This window comes from Hypanus sabinus, chromosome 2, assembly GCF_030144855.1.
Source record: "Hypanus sabinus isolate sHypSab1 chromosome 2, sHypSab1.hap1, whole genome shotgun sequence".
In the NCBI taxonomy this organism is placed as follows: Eukaryota; Metazoa; Chordata; class Chondrichthyes; order Myliobatiformes; family Dasyatidae; genus Hypanus; species Hypanus sabinus.
Window position 1 is genome coordinate 182,382,925 of NC_082707.1, and position 23,503 is coordinate 182,406,427.

Sequence of the window (23,503 nt, forward strand, 5' to 3'; positions counted from 1 at the left end):
TGTTGTACTGTTCAATGGTCAATGATTCCAACAGGCTGTTGATAGAAAGATCACATTCCTGTACTCCTTCCCCTTAAGACCATAAGACATAGGAGCAGAATTAGGCCATTTGGCCCATCGAGTCTGTTCCACCATTCCATCATGACTGATTTATTATCCCTCTCAACCCCATTCTCCTGCCTTCAACAGCAGTGCTCTTGGACACAGTGGCTTCTACGGGGCCAACCAAAGGTGTTAATGTCTTTTTTAAATGTACTTTTATGATCATCCGACCTTGCTGAACATTAAAAACTTAAAATACTGCAAGTCTACCCCATGAGTGAGTTGCTTGTTGGCAGAGAAATTGATGGAGCTGGACTTAGGCATAGAAGATAGACATGTACAGCACATTACAGGCCCTTCCACCCACAACGTTGTGCCGACCATGTAACCTACTCTAGAAACTGCCTAGAATTTCCCTAGCGCAGAGCCCTCTATCTTTCTAAGCTCCATGTACCTTTCCAAGAGTCTCTTAAAAGATCCTATTGTATCTGCCTCCACCACCGTTGCTGGCAGTGCATTCCACGCACACACCACTCTCTGTGTGAAAAACTTACCCCTGACATCCTCCTTCCAAGCACCTTAAAACTATGCCCCTCGTGTTAGCCATTTCAGCCCTGGGGAAAAAGCCTCTGGCTATCCACACAATTAATGCCCCTCACTACCTTATACATCTTGGTCAGACTGTGTTGCTGGAGAGGTGTCAGGGTGGGTGTGCAGAAGAGGTACGTAGTCTAACAGCGAGTGAAGGCCTTAGCTGCTTTTCTTGTGGTTGCAAGACCTTGTTGGATATTGATTATGTGGAATACTGCAAGCCCAGTTACCTAGTTTATTGGTAAGTGGCGGACAAACTGCCATAGTGAGGATTGCGCCTCAAACCGCGGTACCACCATCCAGGAGGGGAGTGTCGAGGTTGAGGTATTAGAACTACCCACAGTGTTTACTCAGCTGCAGATTGCTGTGCCGTTCATGGGTCCAGAGACCTGGACTGTGTTCTCCTTTGTGTGCGTGACTGTGCTTTGCCCCATGCCGTGCGGACAGTGGGGCAGCTGTGTGCCACTGGTCGTGGTGAGGCCACAGTGTCACTTGTTTGCGGCTGTCCGGAAGAAGGCATCAGAGTCGGCGTTGGCTTGGCAGAAGACAAGCTATATTGTGTTTCATTACAGACTGCTGCCACATTCATGGACTCAGGGGCTCGGACTTTTTTCTGTGTGACTGCATTTTACTGATATCTTATATGTGCCCTGTGCTGGGTTGGGATTGTGTTTGTCACCCTGGCCCCAGAGTAACACTCTTTCATTTGGCTGTATTCATGTTTGCTTGACTGACAATTAAACTTCAAGTCAGGTCAAGTCAAGTCACTTTATTGTCATTTCGACCAAAACTGCTGGTACAGTGCACAGTAAAAATGAGACAACGTTTTTCAGGACCACGGTGCTACACGAAACAATACAAATCAAACCTTACAACTCCTCCCTCGGAGTGTCAGACACCCTGAGCCAATAGGCTGGTCCTGGACTTATTTCCACTTGGAATAATTTATTTGTTATTATTTAATTATTTATGGTTTTATATTGCTATATTTCTTCACTATTCTTGGTTGGTGCGACTGTAATGAAACCCAGTTTCCCTCGGGATCAATAAAGTATGTTTTGTCTGTCTGAAAAACTATGCTGAAACTATGTAAAAAACACAGAAACTACACTAGACTACAGACCTACACAGGACTGCACAGTACAATAAAGACAATAGGTACGGTAGAGGGCAGTAGGCTGGTGTCAATCGAGGCTCTGGGTATTCAACTTGAACTTGTAGCCTTTGATACCCTTACTAATCATGAACCTTTCAACTCCATTTTAAATACACCCGATGACTTGGCTTTCACAGCCATCTGTGGCAATGAATTCTCCAGATTCACCACCCTCTGGCTAAAGAAATTCCTCATCATTCTCTGTTCTAAAGGGACATTCCGCTATTCTGAGCTTGTGTCCTCTTCTCCTCAACTCCCCCGCTATAAGAAACATCCTCTCCACATCCACTTTATCTAGGACTTCTAATATTCAATTGGTTTAAATAAGACTCCCCCCCCCCCATTCTTCTAAACCCCAGTGAGTACAGGCCCAGAGCCAATAGACAACAGACAGTAGGTGCAGGAGTAGGCCATTCGGCCCTTCTAGCCAGCACCGCCATTCACTGTGATCATGGGTGATCATACACAATCAGTACCCCGTTCCTGCCCTCTCCCCATATCCCTTGACCTCGCTATCTATAAGAGATAGCCATCAAACATACATTAACCCTTTCATTCTCAGGATTACGTTCATGAGCCTCCCCTGGACCCTCTCCAATGTCAACACATCCTTTCTTAGATAAGGGGCCCAAGTGTGACCTTATCAAGCCTCAGCATGACGTCCTTCAGACTGCAAAGAAGAGATGGGAAACGAGTGAAAGCACGTACTTACTTATTTATTTGGAGAAGGCCCTTCGAGCCACACTGACCCATAACCCCGATTTAATCCCAACCTAACGACAGGACGATTTACAACAACCAATGAACCTACCTAGTGAGCCTTTGGTCTGTGGGAGGAAACCCGAGGACCCGTAGAAGACCCATGCACTCCACGGGGAGGATGTACAGACTCCTTCCCGAGGACACCGGAATTGAACTCTACCCGAGCTGTAACAGCAATGCCACAGTACCACCAGAACAGCTCCTATCCCACTCTTTTGTTGAACAAACTCCACCGCACCATAACATGAATTCTGACCTCATAATCTTCTTATGACCTTGCATGTTTCCCTGCGCTGCACTTCCTCTGTAACTGTGACTCTTGATCCTGCGTTCTATTATTGTTTTACCGTGTACAAACTCAATGCACTGTGTGATGAAATGATCTGTATGGATGGCATCCAAAGTAAGTTTTTCACTGTACCTCAATACATATGACAATAATAAACAAATTTACTAATTTATGAAAGTATATCTTTGTAGAATTTTGATAACTTATCTGCCATGATCAAAAGGCACAGCAGACATGATGGGCTGAATGGCCTAATTCTGCTCCTATGTTTTATGGTCTTATGGTCTTCCATGCAACACTCTAGCTTAATCTAATCCTTGCCACATGTGGTTAAGCAGAGACGTGCACTGTGGTGTGAATGCACACGTTACTGTGGTCTCTCCTATGTCCTATACTGCTGTAACATGACATCCCAACTCTTGCATTCAATGCCCCATCCAGTGAAGGCAAGCTAGCCCCACTGCCAGAGACTGTCCTGCCCTGTGATTGGAGGCCTGTTTGTGTGTGTGGGAGTAACAGTGCCTTTTTGCTGTTGTTTTGTTGTTGCTGCTCGTGTTGTTCTGCTGAACACTGGCTTTGCTATGCTGGTGCTGGAATGTGTGGTGACGCTTGCGGGCTGCCCCAGCACATCCTTAGGTGATGTCGGTTGTTAACGCACACAAAGCTGAGGGCTTCCATGTACAAATAAATCAGAATCGGATTGGAATCTAGTTCTACCTTGTCATCACAATTCTTGCTCAGCATGAGAGGGAAGACTCGTTGGTTCACGTAGGACGACATCGTGCCATGCTCCTGGCATCCATACACAAAGACATTCTGTTTCCGGCTGTGTCCATGCAGGTCGCAGTAAATTAAAACCACTCGCTCCTCCACCAACCTGATGAGAGGCCAGAATCACCAATGCATCTCACCTTTATCCCTGGGAGAGTTAGTGCTTCCCAGGTCTGCACAACCCCAGCCCTTGGGCATGACACACTAAGATTCATGTTCTCAGTGTATATTTTTATTTGCATAATTTGTCTTTTAATCATTGGTTGTTTGTTAGTATTTACAGTATGTTTAGTAATATACACAGAATGCTAGAGGAACTCAGCAGATCAGGCAACATCTGTGGTAAGGAATAAAGAGTCAACAATTCAGGCTATTCCTCTCCATAGATGACGCCTTATCTGCTGAATTTCTCGAGCGTCTTGTGTGTGTTACTCTGCATTTCCAGCATCTGCAGAATATTGTGTACGATACTTCTTGTAATTTATAATATATTTTATGTACTCCACTTTCCAGCTAGACAAAGCAACAAATTCAATGACATCTGCCAACGCTAATAAACCTGATTCTGCACCTTAGACCTGTGCTGACCCTGCGTTAGAATGTGCAATGGAAAAGGGTAGAGAGAGATTTACTCTGCATCCAATCCCCGTACTCCCTGCTCTGGGAGTGTGCGCTGCCAGTGTAGAGGGAGATTTCCTCTGCATCCAATCCCCGTACTCCCTGCTCTGGGAGTGTGCGCTGCCAGTGTAGAGGGAGATTTCCTCTGCATCCAATCCCCGTACTCCCTGCTCTGGGAGTGTGTGCTGCCAGTGTAGAGGAAGATTTACTCTGCATCCAATCCCCGTACTCCCTGCTCTGGGAGTGTGCGCTGCCAGTGTAGAGGGAGATTTACTCTGCATCCAATCCCCGTACTCCCTGCTCTGGGAGTGTGCGCTGCCAGTGTAGAGGGAGATTTACTCTGCATCCAATCCCCGTACTCCCTGCTTTGGGAGTGTGCACTGCCGGTGTAGAGGGAGATTTACTCTGCGTCCAATCCCCGTACTCCCTGCTCTGGGAGTGTGCGCTGCCAGTGTAGAGGGAGATTTACTCTGCATCCAATCCCCGTACTGCCATCGTTCAGCCCACTCTTCCAACTGGCCTAAATCCCTCTGCAAGCACAGTCTGATTAGGGATAGTCGACTTATCTTTGTGAGGGGTGGGTCATGCCTCACGAGCCTGATTGAATTCTTTAAGGGTGTGACAGAGCATATTGATGAAAGTAGAGCAGAGTGGATGTGGTGTAAATGGATTTTAGTAAGGCAGTCATTCAACAATGTTTCCCATGGTAAGCTCATTCAGGAGGAATTCCTGACATTATCTGTAAGGAGTCTGTACGGTCCTTCCCGTGGAATGCAAGGTTATTCTCCAGATGCTCTGGCTTCCTCCCACGGTCCAAAGATGTACTGGTTAGAAAGTTAATTATTGTGAATTGTCCCATGATTAGGCTAGGGTTAATTCAGGCCTTGCTTGATGGAGCAGTTCGAAGGGGTGAAGGGCCTATTCTGCACTATATCTCAATTATTAAATAAAGTGAGGAGGCATGGGATGCAGGGACACTGGGCAGTGTGGAAACAGAATTGACTTGCCCACAGATAGTGGTTGTAAATGGAGCCTATTCTGCCTGGAGGTCTGTGCCCAGTGATGTTCCACAAGGATCTGCTCCGTGATTTTTATGAATGACTTGGATGAGGAAGTGGAAAGGTGAGTATGGTGTGGAGAGTTGTTTTAAGTTGCAATGGGACATTGACAAGATTCAGAGCTGTACCAGGAATGGTACAGATGGAGTTCAACCTGGAAAAGTGTCAAGTGATTCATTTTGGAAGTTTGAATTTGAAGATAAAATACAGGGTTAATAGCAGGATTCTTGGCAGTGTGGAGGAACAGAGGGATCTGGGGGCTATGTCCATAGATCATTCAATGGTGCTGCACAAGTCAAGTCACTTTTTATTGTCATTTCGACCATAACTGACAGGTGGTTAAGAAAATGTATAGTTCGTTAGTCAGAGATAATGTTGCGGATCTATAAAACCCTGGTTAGACTATTGTGTTCAGTTCTGGTCATCTCATTATAGGAAGGAGGTGGAATCTTTAGAGAGGATGCAGAGGAGATTCACCAGGATGCTAATGGGATTAGAGAGCATGTCTTATGATGATAGGTTGAGTGAGCTCGGGCTATTTTCTTTGGAGTGACAAAAATGAGAGATCATTTGATTGAGGTGTAGAAGGTAATAATGTGAACAGCCAATGCTTTTTTTTATCCCAGGATGGAAATGGCCAATATGAGGATTGTAATTTTAAGATGATTGGAGGAAAGTTGGAGGTAGATATTTTACTCAGAGAGTGGTGAGTACGTAGAACACCCTGCCAGGGATGGTGGTAGAGGCAGATACTTTAGGGGCACTTAAGAAACTCTTGGATAGGCACGTTGATGAGAGGAAAATGGAGGTTGTGTGGTTGGGAAGATCAGTTTGCTCTTGAAGTAGGTTAAAATGTCGGCAGAATATTAATAGCCTAAGGGCCTATACTGTGTCGTAATGTTCAATGTTGTAACTTTACTTGTCATGTGCACATCAAAGCGTATAGTGAAATGCACTGCTTGCATCAACAAACAACACAGCCCAAGATTGTGCTGAGGACAGCTGCAAAGGTCGCCCACACAGCCTTCCGGCAATTTACTAACCCTAATCTGTAAATCTTTCAGACGCACGAGGAAACTGGAGCATCCCAAGAAAAATTTCTCGCTCATGGGGTGAGAACATACTCCTTGCAGTCAACGGCAGGAATTTAACCCTGATCGCTGGTTGTTATGCTAACCCCTAGGCTACCATGCCACTCAATAGCCTCTCTTTTCAGCAGATGCCCTCTAATCCAGGTGGCATCCCGATGAGCTTCTCCTATGCCCTCATCAAAGCCTCCAAATACTTTCAGAAATGGTAAACCGAGAGATTCTGCAAATGCTGGAACTCTTGGACATCACACACACAAAATACCGGAGGTACTCAGCAGGTCAGGCAGCATCTATGCAGAGGAGTTAAGGGTTGATGTTTCGGACTGAGACCCTTCATCAAACCAGAATAAGAAAGTTGTGAGAGGGGAGGGAGTACAAGCTGGAAGGATGGAGGTGAGACCAGTGAGTGTAGGTGGGGGAGGGGAATGAAGTAAGAAGCTGGTAGGTGATAGGTGGAAAAAGTAACAGGCTGAGGAAGAAGGGAAGAGAGGACAGTAGACCATGGAAGAAGAAGGGGCATCAGAAGGAAGGAAATGAAGGGGAAGAAATGGGGCAACCCAAAGTGAATGCAATGCCCCTGATGCGGCCTCACCAGAGTTTGATAAAGCTGCAACATAACTAGAGGAAGGTAATTCCATTGTGGCCTCTCACCGTTTGACGAGCTTCTGGGTATACCACACTGGGGGGTAGCGTTCCTTCAGCAGGCTGCGGTACCGCCTGTTCAGATCCCGGCCGGAGAGGGAGCAGCGGTAGTTCCCCACAATCACCCCGTCCGGATTCAGCATCGGCACGATCTTGAAGAGGAAGGTGTCTCGGAGCAGGTGGGCATCAGCCGACTCGCCCAGGAGGTGGTCCAAGAAGCCCTTCATCACCCACGAGCTGTTGCTCTCGCCTGGGTGGACGCGGGCAGTCAGCACCACCGCCTTCTTCCTGGCCGCCGCCTCGGGGTTCTCGGAAGGGTTGGTCACCGTCAGCAGGTAGACCATATTGCCGGCCAGCGAGCGGCAGAGGACCCGGGTCTTGCAGTAGCTGGATTTGACCGGATCGGTGGCCACATCGAGCAGGTAGTCCTGGAGGTCAGAGTAACTGTAGGGGTAGCAGTGGGCAAAGTAGCAGGTGTCTGAGTCATGAGGGAACTGGAAGGTCCAGGTGAGGGAATAGAACTGGCGCCCTTCACCCCTGCACGTACTCCTGTAGTACCTGAATTTTTACAAAAATATGTTCATTGCTAATCACCTTCTACAATGCTGCAAAAATACATAGGCAATAGCAGTGACTAACTCAATTAGTAACACAAACTGAATTAAATTAAAATGTTCCCATCTCTACCAGGGAAAGCATTTACCCCAGTGGTGTCTGACAGTCCCGGAACACGTGGTAGTGTAGTGGCTCAGGCCACTCCGGAGTCAGGAATTCAATTCCGTCCTCCCCATGGAATGTGTGGGCTCCCCCCTCCCCAGGAGCTCCAGTTCCCTCCCACAGTCCAAAGTCGTACCGGGTAGGTTAATTGGTCATTGTAACTTGCCCCGTGATTATGTTAGGGTTAATCGGGTGTGTCGGGGGTTACTGGGGCAGCGTGGCTCGCAGGGCCAGAAGGGTCCTTTAGATAAATAAATAAATGAACAAAATCATGGTATCTGTAGACCTCTCCATGATTAGCCAGGCATAGACATATCCCCGGAACACCACCAGGCATTCCACCTGGGCCAAACCCACGAATATCCATCTGTGGCAGCTCCCAGAGCAAGTTTACCAGGATGTTTTCGACCCTCCTTACTCAATGACAGTTGGATAGGGTGCTGAAGAAAGCTTTTGGTATGTTGGCCTTTATAAATCAGAGCATTGAGTATAGGAGTTGGGATGTAATGTTAAAATTGTACAAGGCATTGGTAAGGCTGAATTTGGAGTATTGTGTACAGTTCTGGTCACCGAATTATAGGAAATATGTCAACAAAATAGAGAGAGTACAGAGAAGATTTACTAGAATGTTACCTGGGTTTCAGCACCTAAGTTACAGAGAAAGGTTGAACAAGTTAGGTCTTTAGTCTTTGCAGTTGAGGGGGGACTTGATAGAGGTATTTAAAATTATGAGGTGGATAGGCTTTTTCCATTGAGTGTAGGGGAGATTGAAACAAGAGGACATGAGTTGAGAGAGGGCAAAAGTTTAAGGGTAACACAAGGGGGAATTTCTTTACTCAAAGAGTGGTAGCTGTGTAGATCGAGCTTCCAGTAGAAGTGGTAGAGGCAGGTTCGATATTGTCATTTAAAAAAAAATTGGATAGGTATACGGACAAGAAATGAATGGAGGGGTATGTGCTGAGTGTGGGTCAGTGGGACTAGGTGAGAGTAAGCGTTCGGCAGGGACAAGAAGGGCTGAGATGGCCTGTTTCCGTGCTGTGATTGTTATATGGTTATATGGGACTAAACTGCAGCTAGAAGGCAAGGAGCAGCCCTTGCAAATCTGCAAAATGGGGGCTGAAGGCCTGCAGTCTCCACATACAGTACATGGGGTATGCAGTCTCTTCCAGCCAGCTGGGAGATCTGTGTAGAGACTGATGAGATTGTTACAGGGCACTGCTCTAGGCAAAGGCCATCTTGTCGTACCTGATGTGGGTGCCAACCCTGCGCCAGCCAAGGCGGCCCTCGCTGGCATCCTTGCTGGAGTACAGGAGGGGCTTCATGCCCCTGTTGTACAGGCTGCTCGACTTTGTCAGGTTGACGATAGTGAAGCGGTACGGCACCGCCTTGCGGGTGTTCTGCACCTGGAAGTAGAACCACTGCGTATGCCTGGCCGTGTAGAGGTCTGTGTGCAGTGTCAGGTTGTAGTCACGCTCACCCCTGCAGAGGTCAGAAGTCATACGGTCACACTGGATCATAGAATCTTACAGGATCAGAGATGGTCACATACTCACACACCGTCGTAATGATATACCCTCACACACCATCTTAGTTATTCAATCATACACCATTATACAGTCATACAACATCATACTGTTGGGTATTTTAATATTTCAGTAGTATCTGAGTAACAGTGTAAGTATATTGTTTGATTAAGCATTCTCATTTGTTTAAATAATTCATTATGGTTTATATGTAAAAATAGGTGCATTTCGTACGTCATGATGCTACCATGTAATAATGCTTAAAGTAAACACGAAGTTATGCTCTCATTTCAGACTCTCTTGGTTTTCTTCCAAATTAGTTATTCTTGTGTTTTGGAATTACATAATGTAACAGTGCTGACAAGGGATTTTTAAAATGAACCCAAGATGACTACCTACATGTTGAAATGTAATGAGACGTTCGAGTTTAAAAAAGTGCAGAGAGAAACAGTCAGGTAAAATACGTACGTGTTCTTCAGAAGGGAAGACATGATCGAGCTTTAAAAAAGCAGGCTGCAAACAGAAGGATTTATGGGTTCATAAACAGTGATACAATCATTAAAAAAAAGACCAAAATGACTGGCTGCATAAGAAAGATTGGTGAGTTTGATTACACAACACCTCACTGAAATATATATACTGAGCTTGTAGGATACCGTAACTGGAGAAATATACATAATTCACAACTACTGACATAGAGTTGGAGGTTTCACTTTCAGAGTCTGTTCTGATGTGATGATGTGGTTATGTAAGGATTTTTTAGCGTGCTTTTATGTTGAGGTTTTTGAGAGCAATAAAATGTGTTACAGGATTCATTAAACATAAAACACTTCACTTCATTTTATTTGCAAAAACCTAGATTGGCAACCCCGACGCTCCAGGACGATTCCAGGGTTATTGATCATGTCAGCCAATGCAGTCACTTCGAAACTGCCGGAGTTTTGGGAGCAAAATGCCATCGCTTGGTTTGTACAAGCTGAGGCCCAGTTCATTCTGCAAGAAATCACGGCCACCGACACCAATTTCTACTATGTAGCTGTGTCACTCAACAATTCCATGGCTGAAAAGTGGTGAGTCGACTAGAACACCTGCCTGAACACAATAAATACCAGTCATTGCAAACTCTCCTTTTACAGACTTGTGGACTATTGGAATCTGTGCACAGCTTGTCTGACCTCGACGATGCTAAGCCATCAGAACTAGCGAACAACATGCTGTCTCTCCTGGGAAATTACCATCCTTGTTTTATTTTTAAAGAACTCTTCATGCAGCAAATGGCTGCTTAGCCCTCGCTAATGCACCTGTGAAGGACTGTAGGGAGCTTGCCAAAATGGCTGAACATCTCAGCCAGGCAGTGGTGCACCATTTCTCCTCCTTTCTGTACCTCAACAGAGAAAAGCTCCCAACATGAGGACACCCATGGCTGGAAAACAGACGATGCCTGGCCTGTGTTTTGACCGTGCACACTTTGGCAGGAATGCTGGGAAATGGTGAGCAGCTCGCGGCTTCGACAGTGCTGGCACATTGGGACATCAGTGGTCTATGAACACGTGGGCTCCAGCTGCCAGGGTTGTCTACTGTTCATTACGGCCCCCCTTTCAGGGCAGCATTTCCCCTGTGACACAGTTGCTCAAGTGTGCTGCCAGCATTGCCTATTGATGAAAATTCAAAGAGTGACAAAACCTCAGCAGAGGCCGCCAATGGCAGCAAGATCCAGACCTACGGGACACGATGGGTGCTGCTCTGCCTCGGTGGGCGATGTCACACCTTGTCCTGGCTTGACCTCTGCTCAGAGCAAATTTCCTGTGTGCCCAAGGACTGTTGGTCAATCTGCCATGTCAAAGACTCTGGCTCCTTTGGTGGTTGCCGCCCATGTGGAGTTTGTCGATGCTTTAACGAGGCCACCACCCCCGATCATCACCCACTCCCACACATCCAAGACTTCGGTGTTCAGCCTGAAAGTTAATTTTTTCCAAAGTCCGATCTAGTAAGGGGCTACCATCAGGTGCCTGTGTGTTTAGGGGACGTTCCCAAATGGCTGTGCTAAGCCTGTTTGGCCTTCTCAAGTTTCTGCGCATGCTGTTTGGGCTGAAAAGCAGCCCATGGGCCCTGTATTAGAAGACCTAGATTATCTTTTAGTGAAACTTGATGACATACTCGTCGCTAGTGCGTCCAAATCCAAACAGGTATCTCATCTCTGCTCACTTTTTGAGCACTTAAGCCGATATGGGTTGATTATTAACCCTGCTAAATGCCAGTATGGATTATCAACCATTAACCAGCCATCGCATCTCCGCAGAAGGTCCAAAACTCCTCCCATCACAAGAAGTCACTATTATGGATTTCCCAATGCCCCGCTCTCCAAAAATTTACAAGAGTTTATAGGCATGGTAAATTCCTATCTCTGCTTCATTCCACGAGCTGTTTAACAGGCTCTCCCTGTAGAGTGCACTTAAAGGCAATACCCCTAATCGCGTGCTTGACTGGTCAGAGGACAATGCCAGGGCATTTGACGATATTGAACGAGCTCCTTCTAACATGACCCTACAGATGCACCCATAGCCTGATATCTCAGACTTTGCTGTGTATGATCAGGCATGTGGCAGCCCCTCGCCTTCTTCAGCTGGCAGCTCCAAACCCCCCCGAAAGGAATATGACCACCAGCTTCTTGGTCTCTACCTGGCTGTCCGCCATTTTTGTTTTCTTCTAGAGGATCGCCATTTCACAGCATTAGTTGACCATAAACCCCTCATGCACACAATAGCCAAAATATCAGGCACTTGGTCCGCACAGCAGCAACAACACCTGGCCTATATATCTGAGTTCACAACGGATGTACAACACACCAAGGGGAAAGTAATGCCATGGCCGATTGCCTCTCACGGCCAGCCATTGAGGCCATACACATAGGGGTTGACTATGCCGACATGGCAGCTGAGTAGGCTACTGACCCAGAGTTCCAGGCTTACTGAACAGCAGTCACGAGCCTGTGGGTGGCTGACATTAAGTTTGGAGAAGCTGTGGTTTCTTTCCTTTGTGAAGTCTCAACTGGTCGACCTCACCCCATCGTGCCCACATACCGGAGACAGACTGTTTTCGACTCCCTACATGGCCTCTTGCATCCAGGCCAGAAGGCCTCACAGAAACTGATTGCACTAGTTTGTTTGGCACAGCCTCAGCCTGTCATGTTCAGGAACCATTGGCACCTTTTGAGGTCCCTGAGCGATGTCAATGTGGACCTTGAAGGGCCTCCACCGCCCCCCCACCACAACTTCATGCACCTTCTTACCAGGTGGCCAGAGGTCGTCCCTCTAGAATCAATGACGGCCACAGATGTGGCTCGGGCGCTCATCAGCACCTGGGTTGTTCGGTTTGGCACACCATCTGATATTTCCTCAGACCATGGTGCCCAATTAATTTCAGACCTCTGGACTGCAATTGCCCTGAACCTCAGTATCAGGCTACATCTCTTTACAGTGTATCACCTGCAGTCCAACGGCCCATGCAAGCGGGTTCACTGCTCCTTAAAAGCTGCACTGAGGGTTTTCCTGACTCGGATCATTCAGTTTGTGGAATCTTACAAGAAAGCATTTAAAAACAGCTCCTAACTGAAGCACAGCTTAGACTTAAAAGAGCAGTTGGGATAGTTGTATCAATGGAAACAGCAGACTGGGGCACAATTGAGTTGCAGTCAAGAATGTGAACCAAACAGCAGTGTCTAAACTGAAATCCACCTGGCCGAACAAATTCTGTCACCACTGTGGCAGGAGCCCACATACGCCAGAGAGAAGTCTTTTATCATCGATAAGAGGGGTAGACATGAACATATTTCGGTAGGTTGCCTTAAACTAGCCCAGGTTTAAAACAGTGGTCTGACTACTACAGCTTTTGTAGGCAACGTATCTGTGAAAGCTTCTGATATGTTTATCGGGCAGTTACTTGCAAAGTTGTGGGCTGGTTTTAAACTGGAGGAGAGTTCAAGGAGCTGCAGAAAAGATGCAAGCATTCAGCTTTTGTGAGTGTAAAGAACCATAATCTACTCTGTGTGCGTTAGGGTTATTCCATGAACTTCAAGTGGGAGACAAAAAGCAGCTTGTTAAAGTAGACGTAAAGACTGAAGCCCAGCTGGATGAATGGAAGGCCAAAGAGCAAGGAGTCATCGGAGATACAAAAACCAAGGGTTCGTCAGATGATGTTGTGGACGAGGAAACCAAGAGAAGAGAATAGATCATAAAGGGAGCAATAGAAGGATCAATAAGAGAATACTCAATGAGCTAAAGATCAAGATACAAATCCCAGAAAGAAGAAAAGGAAAGGCAAGACAAAAGAAGACAAAATTTGAAAAGCTGAGAGGAAATAGAAAGAATGTGTGCAAGAAAGAGAGAAGGGACTTGAGAAAGAAAAGGAGTGGGATAAAGGAAGAGAAGGAAGCCAGGAAAAGGAGAAGAAAGGTGTCCAGAGCTGTCAGAACCATTTCCTGCAGACTCAGAGTCAACTCCTGCGACGGCCATGAACCTGAGATTGTTTCAGAGCCGCACGTCTCACCTGCCAAGGAGTAACCCCCTCGTCGAGGAAAACTTCAAACCAGAAGAGCAAGTAAGCCTCCGCAACAATTAAATCTTTAGGCCTGAATTTAAAATTTACTATGTATTGGATGTCTGTGTTGTAGTTATATTATATAGTATACTGAGTATATAGTTGAGATGCATTCTATATTGAATTGGAGTTTATAGCTAAGCTGGGAAGAGTGTTATGTATTTAATATTTCAGTAATATTTGAGTAATATTGTAAATATATTGTTTGATTAAGCATTCTTTGTTATTCGCATAATTCATTACGGGTTATATGTAAAAATAAGTGAATTGTATACGCTACTGTGAAATACGCATGCTCTGTATTCAGACTCTTGTTTTTCTTTCAATTAGTTTTTTTTACATTTTGGTTACAAAATGTATAGTTTTGTACAGTCATACAGTCATGGAGTATAACAGGGTCACACTCTCTCCTCAGTATAGGAAGGATGTGGACTCAGAACACTGGGAGTCAGGAATGTGGGCAGTCAGAATCCAGAATGCTGGAGTACTTCCTGCAGCTTTTAACTCCTTATGTAACTTTGAACAAAGGAACAGGCACTTCAGCCCATGATGTTATGTTGAACTAATTAAAATAGTAACTAAACTAATCCCTTCTGCCTACACAATGTCTGTATCCCTCCATTTTCTGCTTATTTGTGTTTCTAAGTGTCTTTTAAATGCCTCTGTCATATCCGTACCAGCATGTTGCAGGCACCCACCCCCTTTCTGTATTAAACAAAACCCTCCCCACGCAAATCCTTTGAACTTATCCCCTCTCGCCTTAAGTGAATGCACTCTGTTATTAAACGTTTCAGCCCTGGATAAAAGACACCGACTGTCTGTCTTTACCTCTCCCAGGTCTCCTCGAGCCTCCAGCGCTACATGGAAACAACCCAAGGTAATCCAAGCTGTCCTCACAGCTCATACCCTCTAATCCAGGCAGCACCCTGGTGAACCCGTCCAAAGGCTACACACCTTTCCTATAAAGGGACAACAAAATTTGAATGCAATACTCCAGATGTGGCCTCACTAATTATATACAACTGTAACAGTGCGGCAAATTTGTATGTTCTATAACTTCCAGATTCTAGAAACCAATGCTTTGACCAGCAATGGCAAACACACCATATGCCTTTCTTGCACCCTGTAAATTTGTGCAGCCCCTTTCAGGGAGTGACTTGGATTCCAAGATTCCCCTGCACGTTAATGCTGCTGAGGACCCTGCCATTAACTGTGTACTGTGTACAGGCAAAAAAACATTGACAGTAAATATGTGTTTGGCTATTAATGGACGTCACATCTAAAAGTCCAGAATCCTGGCGGCCCGCCAACACAGAAGTTGATAATGCCAGGTTTCCGAAGTTTAACTCTTACGTACACTTTCACAACCTTCTGCAAATTTCCACACTCAAAGCGAGCCTCAAATATCAGCGTGTTGTCCTGCCTGTTGAGGTTAACGGCTGCCTGGGTCAGGGGCTGAGCACTGCCCCCCACACGGGAGAAGGTGAAGTGTTTTGAGCTGGCTGCGAGACAAACACACCGAGGTCAGTCAGCGATGCTGCTGAGGCATGAGGCGAGCTTCAGTTAAAGTTTAAAGATTAGCTCTATTTGTCAAAACATCGAAGCATGCAGTGAAATGAATGGATCATTTGAGTCAAATGTCCAAGAATGTGGTGTCGCCACAACTTATTAACCCTAACCTGGATGTATTTTGAACGTGGGAGGAAACATGAGTACTCGGAGGAAACCCACCTGGTCACAGAAAGCCCCTTATAAACAATGGCGTAAATTTGAACCCCATTCTTACAGCTAACACTTTACAGCATTACGATATCAGGTCACTCCCTCCCCCACCAGCCTCCTTCAATTCCAGGGATATCAAGGCAAGCCTACTCAATTCCTCCACTTAACCAAGGCTTCCAAAGGAGGATGACAGGTGACTCGATAGAGCTGTACAAGATGATGAGAGGCATAGATTGAGTGGACAGCCAGAGACTCTTCCCAAAGTGAAAATGGCTAAAACGAAGGAAGCTGATTGGAAGAAAGCCAGAGGTATAGAGGGATGTTGGGGTAAGTTTTTTTTCACAGAGTGTGTAAAGCATGCAGCCAGTGTGGTGATGGAGGAAGACATATTAGGGACACTCGCACCTAAGAGACTCTTGGACAGGCACATGGATGATAGAAAACTGGGAGGCAATGTGGGAGGGATGGGTAAGATTGATCTTGGAGTAGGAAAATTTTGCCAGACAGATCTGCTGGTATTCTTTGAAGAATTAACAAGTAAGATAGACAAAGGAGAATTGGTTGATGTTGTGTATTTGGATTTTCAGAAGACCTTTGACAAGGTGCCACACATGAGGCTGCTGAACAAACTGTGAGCCCATGTTAGTACAGGAAAGATTTAAGCATGGATAAAGCAGTGGCTGATTGGTAAAGAGTGTGAATGAAGGGAGCCTTTTCTGGTTGGCTGCCGGTGACTAGTGGTGTTCCAAAAGGGTCCGTGTTGAGACTGAATTTTTTACTTTAGTATGTCAAAGATTTGGATGATGGTTTTGTTCCAAAGTTTGCAGACGGTATGAAGACAGGTGGAGGAACTGGTAGTTTTGAGGAAGTAGAGAGGCTACAGAAGGACTTAGACAGATTAGGAGAATGGGCAAAGAAATGGCAGATGGAATACAGTGTTGGGAAATGTACCGCCATGCACTTTCGTAGAAGAAATGAAAGGGTTGATGGTTTTCTCAATGGAGAGAAAATGCAAAAAAATTTGGTGCAAAAAGATTTGGAAGTCCTTATGCAGGATTGCCTGTAGATTAATCTGCAGGTTGAGTCAGTGGTTAGGAAGACAGATGAAATGTTAGCATTCTTTTCAAGAGGATCATAATATAAAAGCTAGGGTGTAATGTTGAGAATCTATAAAGCACTAGCGAGGCTTCACTTGGACTATTGTGAGCAGTTTTGGGCCCCTTATCTTAGAAACTGGAGAGGGTTCAAAAGAAGTTCATGAAAATGGTTTCAGGATTGAATGGCTTGTCACATGAAGAGTATTTAATGGCTCTGGCCCTGTTTTCACTAGAATTCAGAAGAATGAGGGGTAACCTCATTGAAACCTAGTGAATGGTGAAAGGCCATGATAAAGTGGATGAGGACAGGATGTCTCCTAAGATTGGAAGGGTCTGAGGACACAGCCTCAGAATAGAGATGTGTCCTTTTAGAATGGAGATGAAGAGGAATTTTATTTAGCCAGACAGTGCTGTATCTTTGGAATTCTTTGCCACAGGCAGCTGTGGAAGCCAACTCTATGTATGTTTAAGCTAGAGGTTGAAAGATTCTTGATTGGTCAGAGCATTGAAGGGATTCAGGGAGAAGGTGGAAGATTGGGGCTGAGAGGAAAATTGGAGCAGCTATGATGTAAGAGTGGACTGGATGCAATGGGCCAAATGGTCTAATTTTGCTCCTATATCTCATGACCTTATGGTCTAAAAGGTTGGCAGAATGTTGGGGGCCAAAGGACCTTTACTATTCTATATTACAAGCACACATAATCTTGCACTTAAGCATGTCTTCCAATGAGAACTGACCAGAGAACATGTCAACTCTTTCTGTACCTTTATTGGTGATGTAAACCACTTCACCTTCCTCAGCATCTGTGCAGGTTGGTGTTTCTTCCAGTCCTGATGGAGTGTAGAGAGGTTCTGGTTCTAATGGAATCCCCACTGTAAAATACAAGAGATGGTCAGGCCTTGCAATCAGACTCTGCAGTGGTAAGAGACACAAGAAACTGCAGATGCTGGAGCCTGGAGCCACAAGCTGTCTGATGGAGGAACTTAGTCAGTCGAGAAGAATTGGGGTGGGGGGAGATACCTTTTGACAATTATAGAAAGGATGTGAAACCTTTAGAAAGGGTGTAGAGGAGTTTTACCAGGATGTTGATGGATTAGAGAGTGTGCCTGATGAGGAACTGATGAGTGACCTAGGGAATTTCTCTTTGGAGTGAAGGAGTACGAGATGAGGAGCATAGATACTGTGGACTGCCAGAGATATTTTTTCCATGGCTACAATGGCCAATACTAAAGGACATCTGCTTAAGATGAGTGGAGGAAAGTTTAGGAAAGTTCAGGGTTAAGAATTTTGTTCCTCTGTTGCTCTTTTGATAATAATTAAATCAAAATATTAGAAAGAGGTGACATAGGGTCTGAAGGAGTTGGATTATTGTGTATAGAACTAAGGAATTGCAAGGGTAAATAGACACAGATGGCAGTTAAGTACAAATTCCAAACAGTAGTAAGGATGTGGCCTACAAATTACCACAGGAGACAGAAGATGTATGCCTGAAGGGCAATGTTACAATAGTCATGCGGAACGTCAATATGCAGGTTGATTGGGAAAATCAGGCTGGTGTTGGATTCCAGGAGGGAGAAGTGCCTAAAAGATGGCTTTTTAGAGCAGCTCGTGGTTGAGCCCAGTAGGGGATCAGCTATTCTGGATTGGGTTTTGTACAATGAACCAGAATTGATTAGGGAGCTTAAGGTAGAAGAACCCTTAGGGGTAAGTGATCATATGATTGAATTCACCCTGAAATTTGAGAAGGAGAAGCTAAAGTCATGTGTATCAGTATTACAGTGGAGTATGAGGAATTCCAGAGGCGTGAGAAAGAAGTTGGCCAGAATTGATTGGAAAAAAACAGTGGCAGAGATGACAGCAGAGCACCAATGGCTAGAATTTCTGGAAGCAATTCAGAAGGCACAGGATATATACATTCCAAAGAGATATACATCCCACAAGATATATATACATCCTTTAGTATGCTAAAGGAAAGATGCCACAACTATGGCTAACATAAGAAGTCAAAGCCAACATAAAAGACAAGGAGAGGGCATATAATAGAGCAAAAATGAGTGGGAAGTTAGAGGATTAGGCAACTTTTAAAACCGACAGAAGGCAACTAAAAAAGTAATTAAGAAGGTAAAGATGGAATACAAAAATAAGCTAGCCAATAATATTAAAGTGAATACCAAGAGTTTCTTCAGATACATAAAGTGTAAAAGAGAGGTGAGAATGGATATTGGACCACCAGAATCTGATGTTGTAGAGGTAGTAAAGGTGGGCAATGAAATAGCGGATAAACTGATAAGAACTTTGCAACTGTCTTCACGGTGGAAGCATGGTGTCAGCATGGTGGAAGTTCCAGGTGTCAGGGGTCATGAGCCGTGGGAGGTTACCATAACTAGAGAGAAGGTTCTTGGGAAACTGAAAGGTCTGAAGGTAGATGTCGCCTGGACTTACGTACACTCCAGAGTTTTGAAAGAGGTGGCTGAAGAGACCGTGGAGGCATTAGTAATAATCTTTCAAGAATCTCTAGATTCTATAAAGGTTCTGGAAGACTGGAAAATTACAAATGTCACTCCACTATTCAAGAGAGAGGCAGAAGGAAACTATAGGCCAATTAATTGGACCTCAGTGCTTGAGAAGATGTTGGAGTTAATTGTTAAGGATGAAGTCTCGGTGCACTTAGAGGCATGTGATAAAATAGGCCACAGTCAGCACGCTTTCCTCAAGGGAAAATCTCGCCCGACTAATCTGTTGGAATTCCTTGAAGAAATAACAAGCAGGATAGATAAAGGAGAATTGGTTGATATTGTGTATTGGATATTCAGAAGGCATTTAACAAGCTGCCACACATGAGGCTGCTTAACAACCTATGAGCCAGTGGTATTACAGGAAAGATTCTAGCATGGATAAAGCAGTGGCTGATTGACAGGAGGCAAAGAGTGGGAACAAAGGGAACTTTTTCTGGTTAGCTGCCAGTGACTAGTGGTGTTCCACAGGGGTCTGTGTTGGGATCGATTCTTTTACATTATATGTCAATGATTTGGATGATGGAATTAATGGCTTTGTATCAAAGTTTGCAGACAATATGAAGATAGGTGGAGGGGCTGGTAGTTTTGACAAAATACAGAGGCTACAGAAGGACTCAGACAGATTAGCAGAATGGGCAAAGAAATGGCAGATGGAATGCAGTGTAGGGAAATGTATGATCATGCACTTCGGTAGGAGAAATGAAAGGATAGACTATTTTCTGAATGGGGAGAAAATAAAAAAAAAATTGAGGTGCAAAAGGTCCTTGCGCAGGGTTTCTTAAAGGTTAATTTGCAGGTTGAGTCTGTGGTGAGGAAGGCAAATGCAACGTTAGCATTCATTTCACGAGGACAAGAATAGAAAAGCAAGAATATCAAGAATCAAGAATGCAAGATAGCAGCATGACGCAGCTTGCAGTGGCCACTCCGGAGTTGATTATCTGTTATTTCTGAAGCGGGGTGCCATGCTCGGTCATAATCAGATGAAAAATGGACGTGGGAGCACGGAGGAACATCTAGAAATCTCCAGGAAGACCTTCTTCATTGCTGATGCTGCTGTGAGGTCCAGGACTCTGCTGGGAAGAACAGGCCCCCAGTCCTTGGGGTCGCGTTGCCGATGGCCATTGGCCATCTTAATACGCTCGGCAGAGGATGGTGCTCAGAGAAGCTGTGCTGGAGGGGATGGTTGGAGGCTCGGAGGTTCGACGGACTCGGAGTCCACTGTGGTCAGGTCGCTTTCATTGTGTGCTGCGTCTGAGAGGCAGGGTCCGATGGAGCTTTCATTGTGCGCTGCGTCTGAGAGGCTGAGTCGGGCGGCGCCGTGGAAGTCCATAGCGGGGGTATTCCTTTCTGCCACTGGCGTGGGATGGCGAGTCTGTCAGGACCCTGGGGACTCGTGGAAATTGTGTGGTGGTTTCTTTTGAACTTACAGTCCTTTAACATCTTTGGACTATTTTTATTGTGCCCATGGTCTGTTTTTTTTATCAATTATGCTATTGTTTGCACTGTTGTAACTTCATGTTGTAACTATGCGGTTTTGTGCAGGTCTTGTAGCTTTAATTTTTGGTCTTGTTTGTCTGGTGGTTTTGGAGCTCCTTTCCGGGGAACGCGCTAAGACGGTAGCACGATATTAATATGCAGCAGCCTCTCCGGACTCTGGATTGGGGATTGCCAAATGTTATGTGGATTTTCTGGTGTAGTCTGTTTTGTCATATGCTTTTGTGATATCATTCTGGAGGAACGTTGTCTCATTTTTTAACTGCATTGCATTTGGATGCAATGATCTGAATCTGAATATAATGTTGAGACTTTATTAAGCACTGGCGAAGCCTCACTTGGAGTATTGAGAGCAGGTTTGGGCCCCTTAACTTAGAAAGTATGTGCTGAAACTGGAGAGAGTTCAAAGGAGGTTCACAGAAATGATTCCAGGATTGAATGGCTTGTCATATGAAGAGCTCTGGGACTATATTCACTAGAATTCAGAAGAATGAGAGCTGACATTGAAACCTGCAGAATGGTGAAAGGTCTTGATATAGTGGATGTGGAGAGGATGTTTCCTGGAATGGGAAAGTCTAGGACTAGAGGACACAGCCTCAGAATAGAGGGGCGTCTCGTTGAACAGAGATGAGGAGTAATCTCTTTAGCCAGAGAGTGATGAATCTGTGGAATTATTTAAGACAGAGGTTGGTAGATTCTTGATTGGTCAGGACATGAGGGGATATGGGGAGAAGGCAGGAGATTGGGGCTAAGAGGAAAGTTGGATCGGCCATGATTAAATTGTAGAGCAGACTTGAATGACCAAATGGCCTAATTCTGCCGCTATCTCTTATGGTTTTGTGGTCATATTTTACACAGGGAATGATGTATGCCTGGAACGTTTAGCCAGAGTTTGGGTAAAGGCAGATATATTAGGGACTCTTAGACAGACACATAGATGATTGAAAAATGGAGGGCTAGGTGGGAGGGAAGGGTTAGATTGACCATGAAGTCAGTTAAGGGGTCAGTACAACATTGTGGGCTGAAGAGCCTGTGCTGCACTGTAATGGTCGATGTTTTAATTCTCTTGCCCGTGAGTTGAACACCATGACCATTTGGATTTCACGGTGCTTTTTGGCTACCAACCCCCATCATTCCCACGGAGAAGCCAATGGTGGAGATCCCATCCAGCAGGGCCCTGGTTTGCCGATGGCAGGATGCTTGCACGAGGATACAAAGGACTGACCTAGCTGCCAACTGTGCGTAATGCTGCCAGGCTAACCGCCGGTGGCTCTCAGCCAGACTTCTCTGGCCTGGCCACCTGAGATCTTCCCCTGTGCGCTAACCCCCTCAAGCTCTCGCCCTGATTCATTGGCTCTTTTAAGATTACACGTCGCATCAACCCAGTCACTTACTGTTTCCATCTGCCACCATCCCGTAAGATCACACCTACCTTCCTGTTGTCCGTGGACCACTCAACCCACCTGAGCTTGCACCTCCGAGACCGAGGATGGTGGAAGACGGTCCCATGTACACGGTTCTCTGGTTGATGGATTCACATCGGTGTGGGTGGAATATACGATACCAGGTTGACTGGAAAGGGTATGGCCTGGAGGAGAGGCCTTGGGTGCCATCCAATTTCATTTTGGATCCTTTGCTCATTGAGGAGTTCCATTGGACCCATCTGGATCACCCTGGACCATTGGATGCCAGATGTGGGGTGGGGGGGTGTTCTGTCAAGCCTACATAGGCAGGCACCATCCAGTCTCCACCCAGCTGACAGGAGTCACCTGCCACTCATTTCCACACATCACCTGCAGCCTATTTAAACCCAACTCTCATCCATGGTCTTTTATTCACCCATCGAACCAGTCAGCCTCAACCAGTTGTTACTAGTCTTCAGTTACCCTCGTTGTGTCATGTTAAGTATCTGTTTTCTCCTTTTTTGTGGTACTTTGTGGCTTGTATTTTGCAGTTTATTATTAAAGTGATCATCCACTGCTCTGTGTTTGGGCAAGCGTCTTCCACAATTCCTGACAAAACCTATTTAATTGTTTATTTATACCTAGTTTTAGATTCTCCCCATCCTCTCCTCGTGCATCCTCACAAGAATTCTCAGAACCTTTTCATCATTGCATCTCAATCTTCTAATCTCTGAAGGATACAAGTCTAGTGCAGTTAAAGCTCAAAGCACAGCCCACCACTCTGAATGTCACTCACCAATGTGTCGAATCCGCTCCTTAATGATCTCACACTCCTGGGGCCAGCACACTGATTGACCCGTCCGCTTGGTGGACAGGCCATGAAGATCCCAAGGTTCGCACAGGCGATGAACGAGCCCTTCAAATCCATCCTCGATCACGATCTGTGTTGTACGGGGGAGAACCAGCCTATTCTGACATCCTTCCAGGGAAAGAGAAGAGAGGATCTACAGTATGTAACAACAGTCGATAAAAAGAAATTATTTCAGAAAATATTAGATAGGCACATGGGCAGTTAAGAACCTATTAGATAGGAACATGGATGATAGAAAAATGGAGGGTTTTGTAGGAGAGGAGGGTTAGATTGATCTGAGAGGAGGTTGTAGGGTCAGCACATAATCGTGGGCCAAAGGGCCTGAACCGTGCTGTATTGTTCACTGTCTATGTTCCAACTAGTTTGAGAATTAAAACAGAACACCTGAGAACACAAGAGGCTGTGGACACTGAAAATCTGGAACAACACACAAAGGTGCTGGAGAGGATCGGCCGGTTGGGAAGCATCTATGGAGGGAAATGGACAGTGTGTTGCATCTAGACCTGTCACCAGGAATTTCTACCATTTGGAAGCAAGTTAGGA

The 23,503-nt window shown here is 45.4% G+C and overlaps 1 protein-coding gene across 1 annotated transcript in view; it reads right to left on the reverse strand.

The window, feature by feature from the left end:
* The window catches only part of LOC132404078 (cytosolic carboxypeptidase 3-like), a 41,392-nt gene that overhangs the window by 8,042 nt on the left and 9,847 nt on the right, over positions 1-23,503 (reverse strand). Inside the window, exons 3-8 of the mRNA XM_059988092.1 lie at positions 22,886-23,068; positions 17,441-17,548; positions 15,214-15,358; positions 8,983-9,216; positions 7,030-7,578; positions 3,558-3,717 (exon numbers count right to left, since the gene is read on the reverse strand). Coding sequence (XP_059844075.1) covers positions 3,558-3,717; positions 7,030-7,578; positions 8,983-9,216; positions 15,214-15,358; positions 17,441-17,548; positions 22,886-23,068 — 1,379 coding nt within the window. The remainder of the gene's footprint in view (positions 1-3,557; positions 3,718-7,029; positions 7,579-8,982; positions 9,217-15,213; positions 15,359-17,440; positions 17,549-22,885; positions 23,069-23,503) is intronic.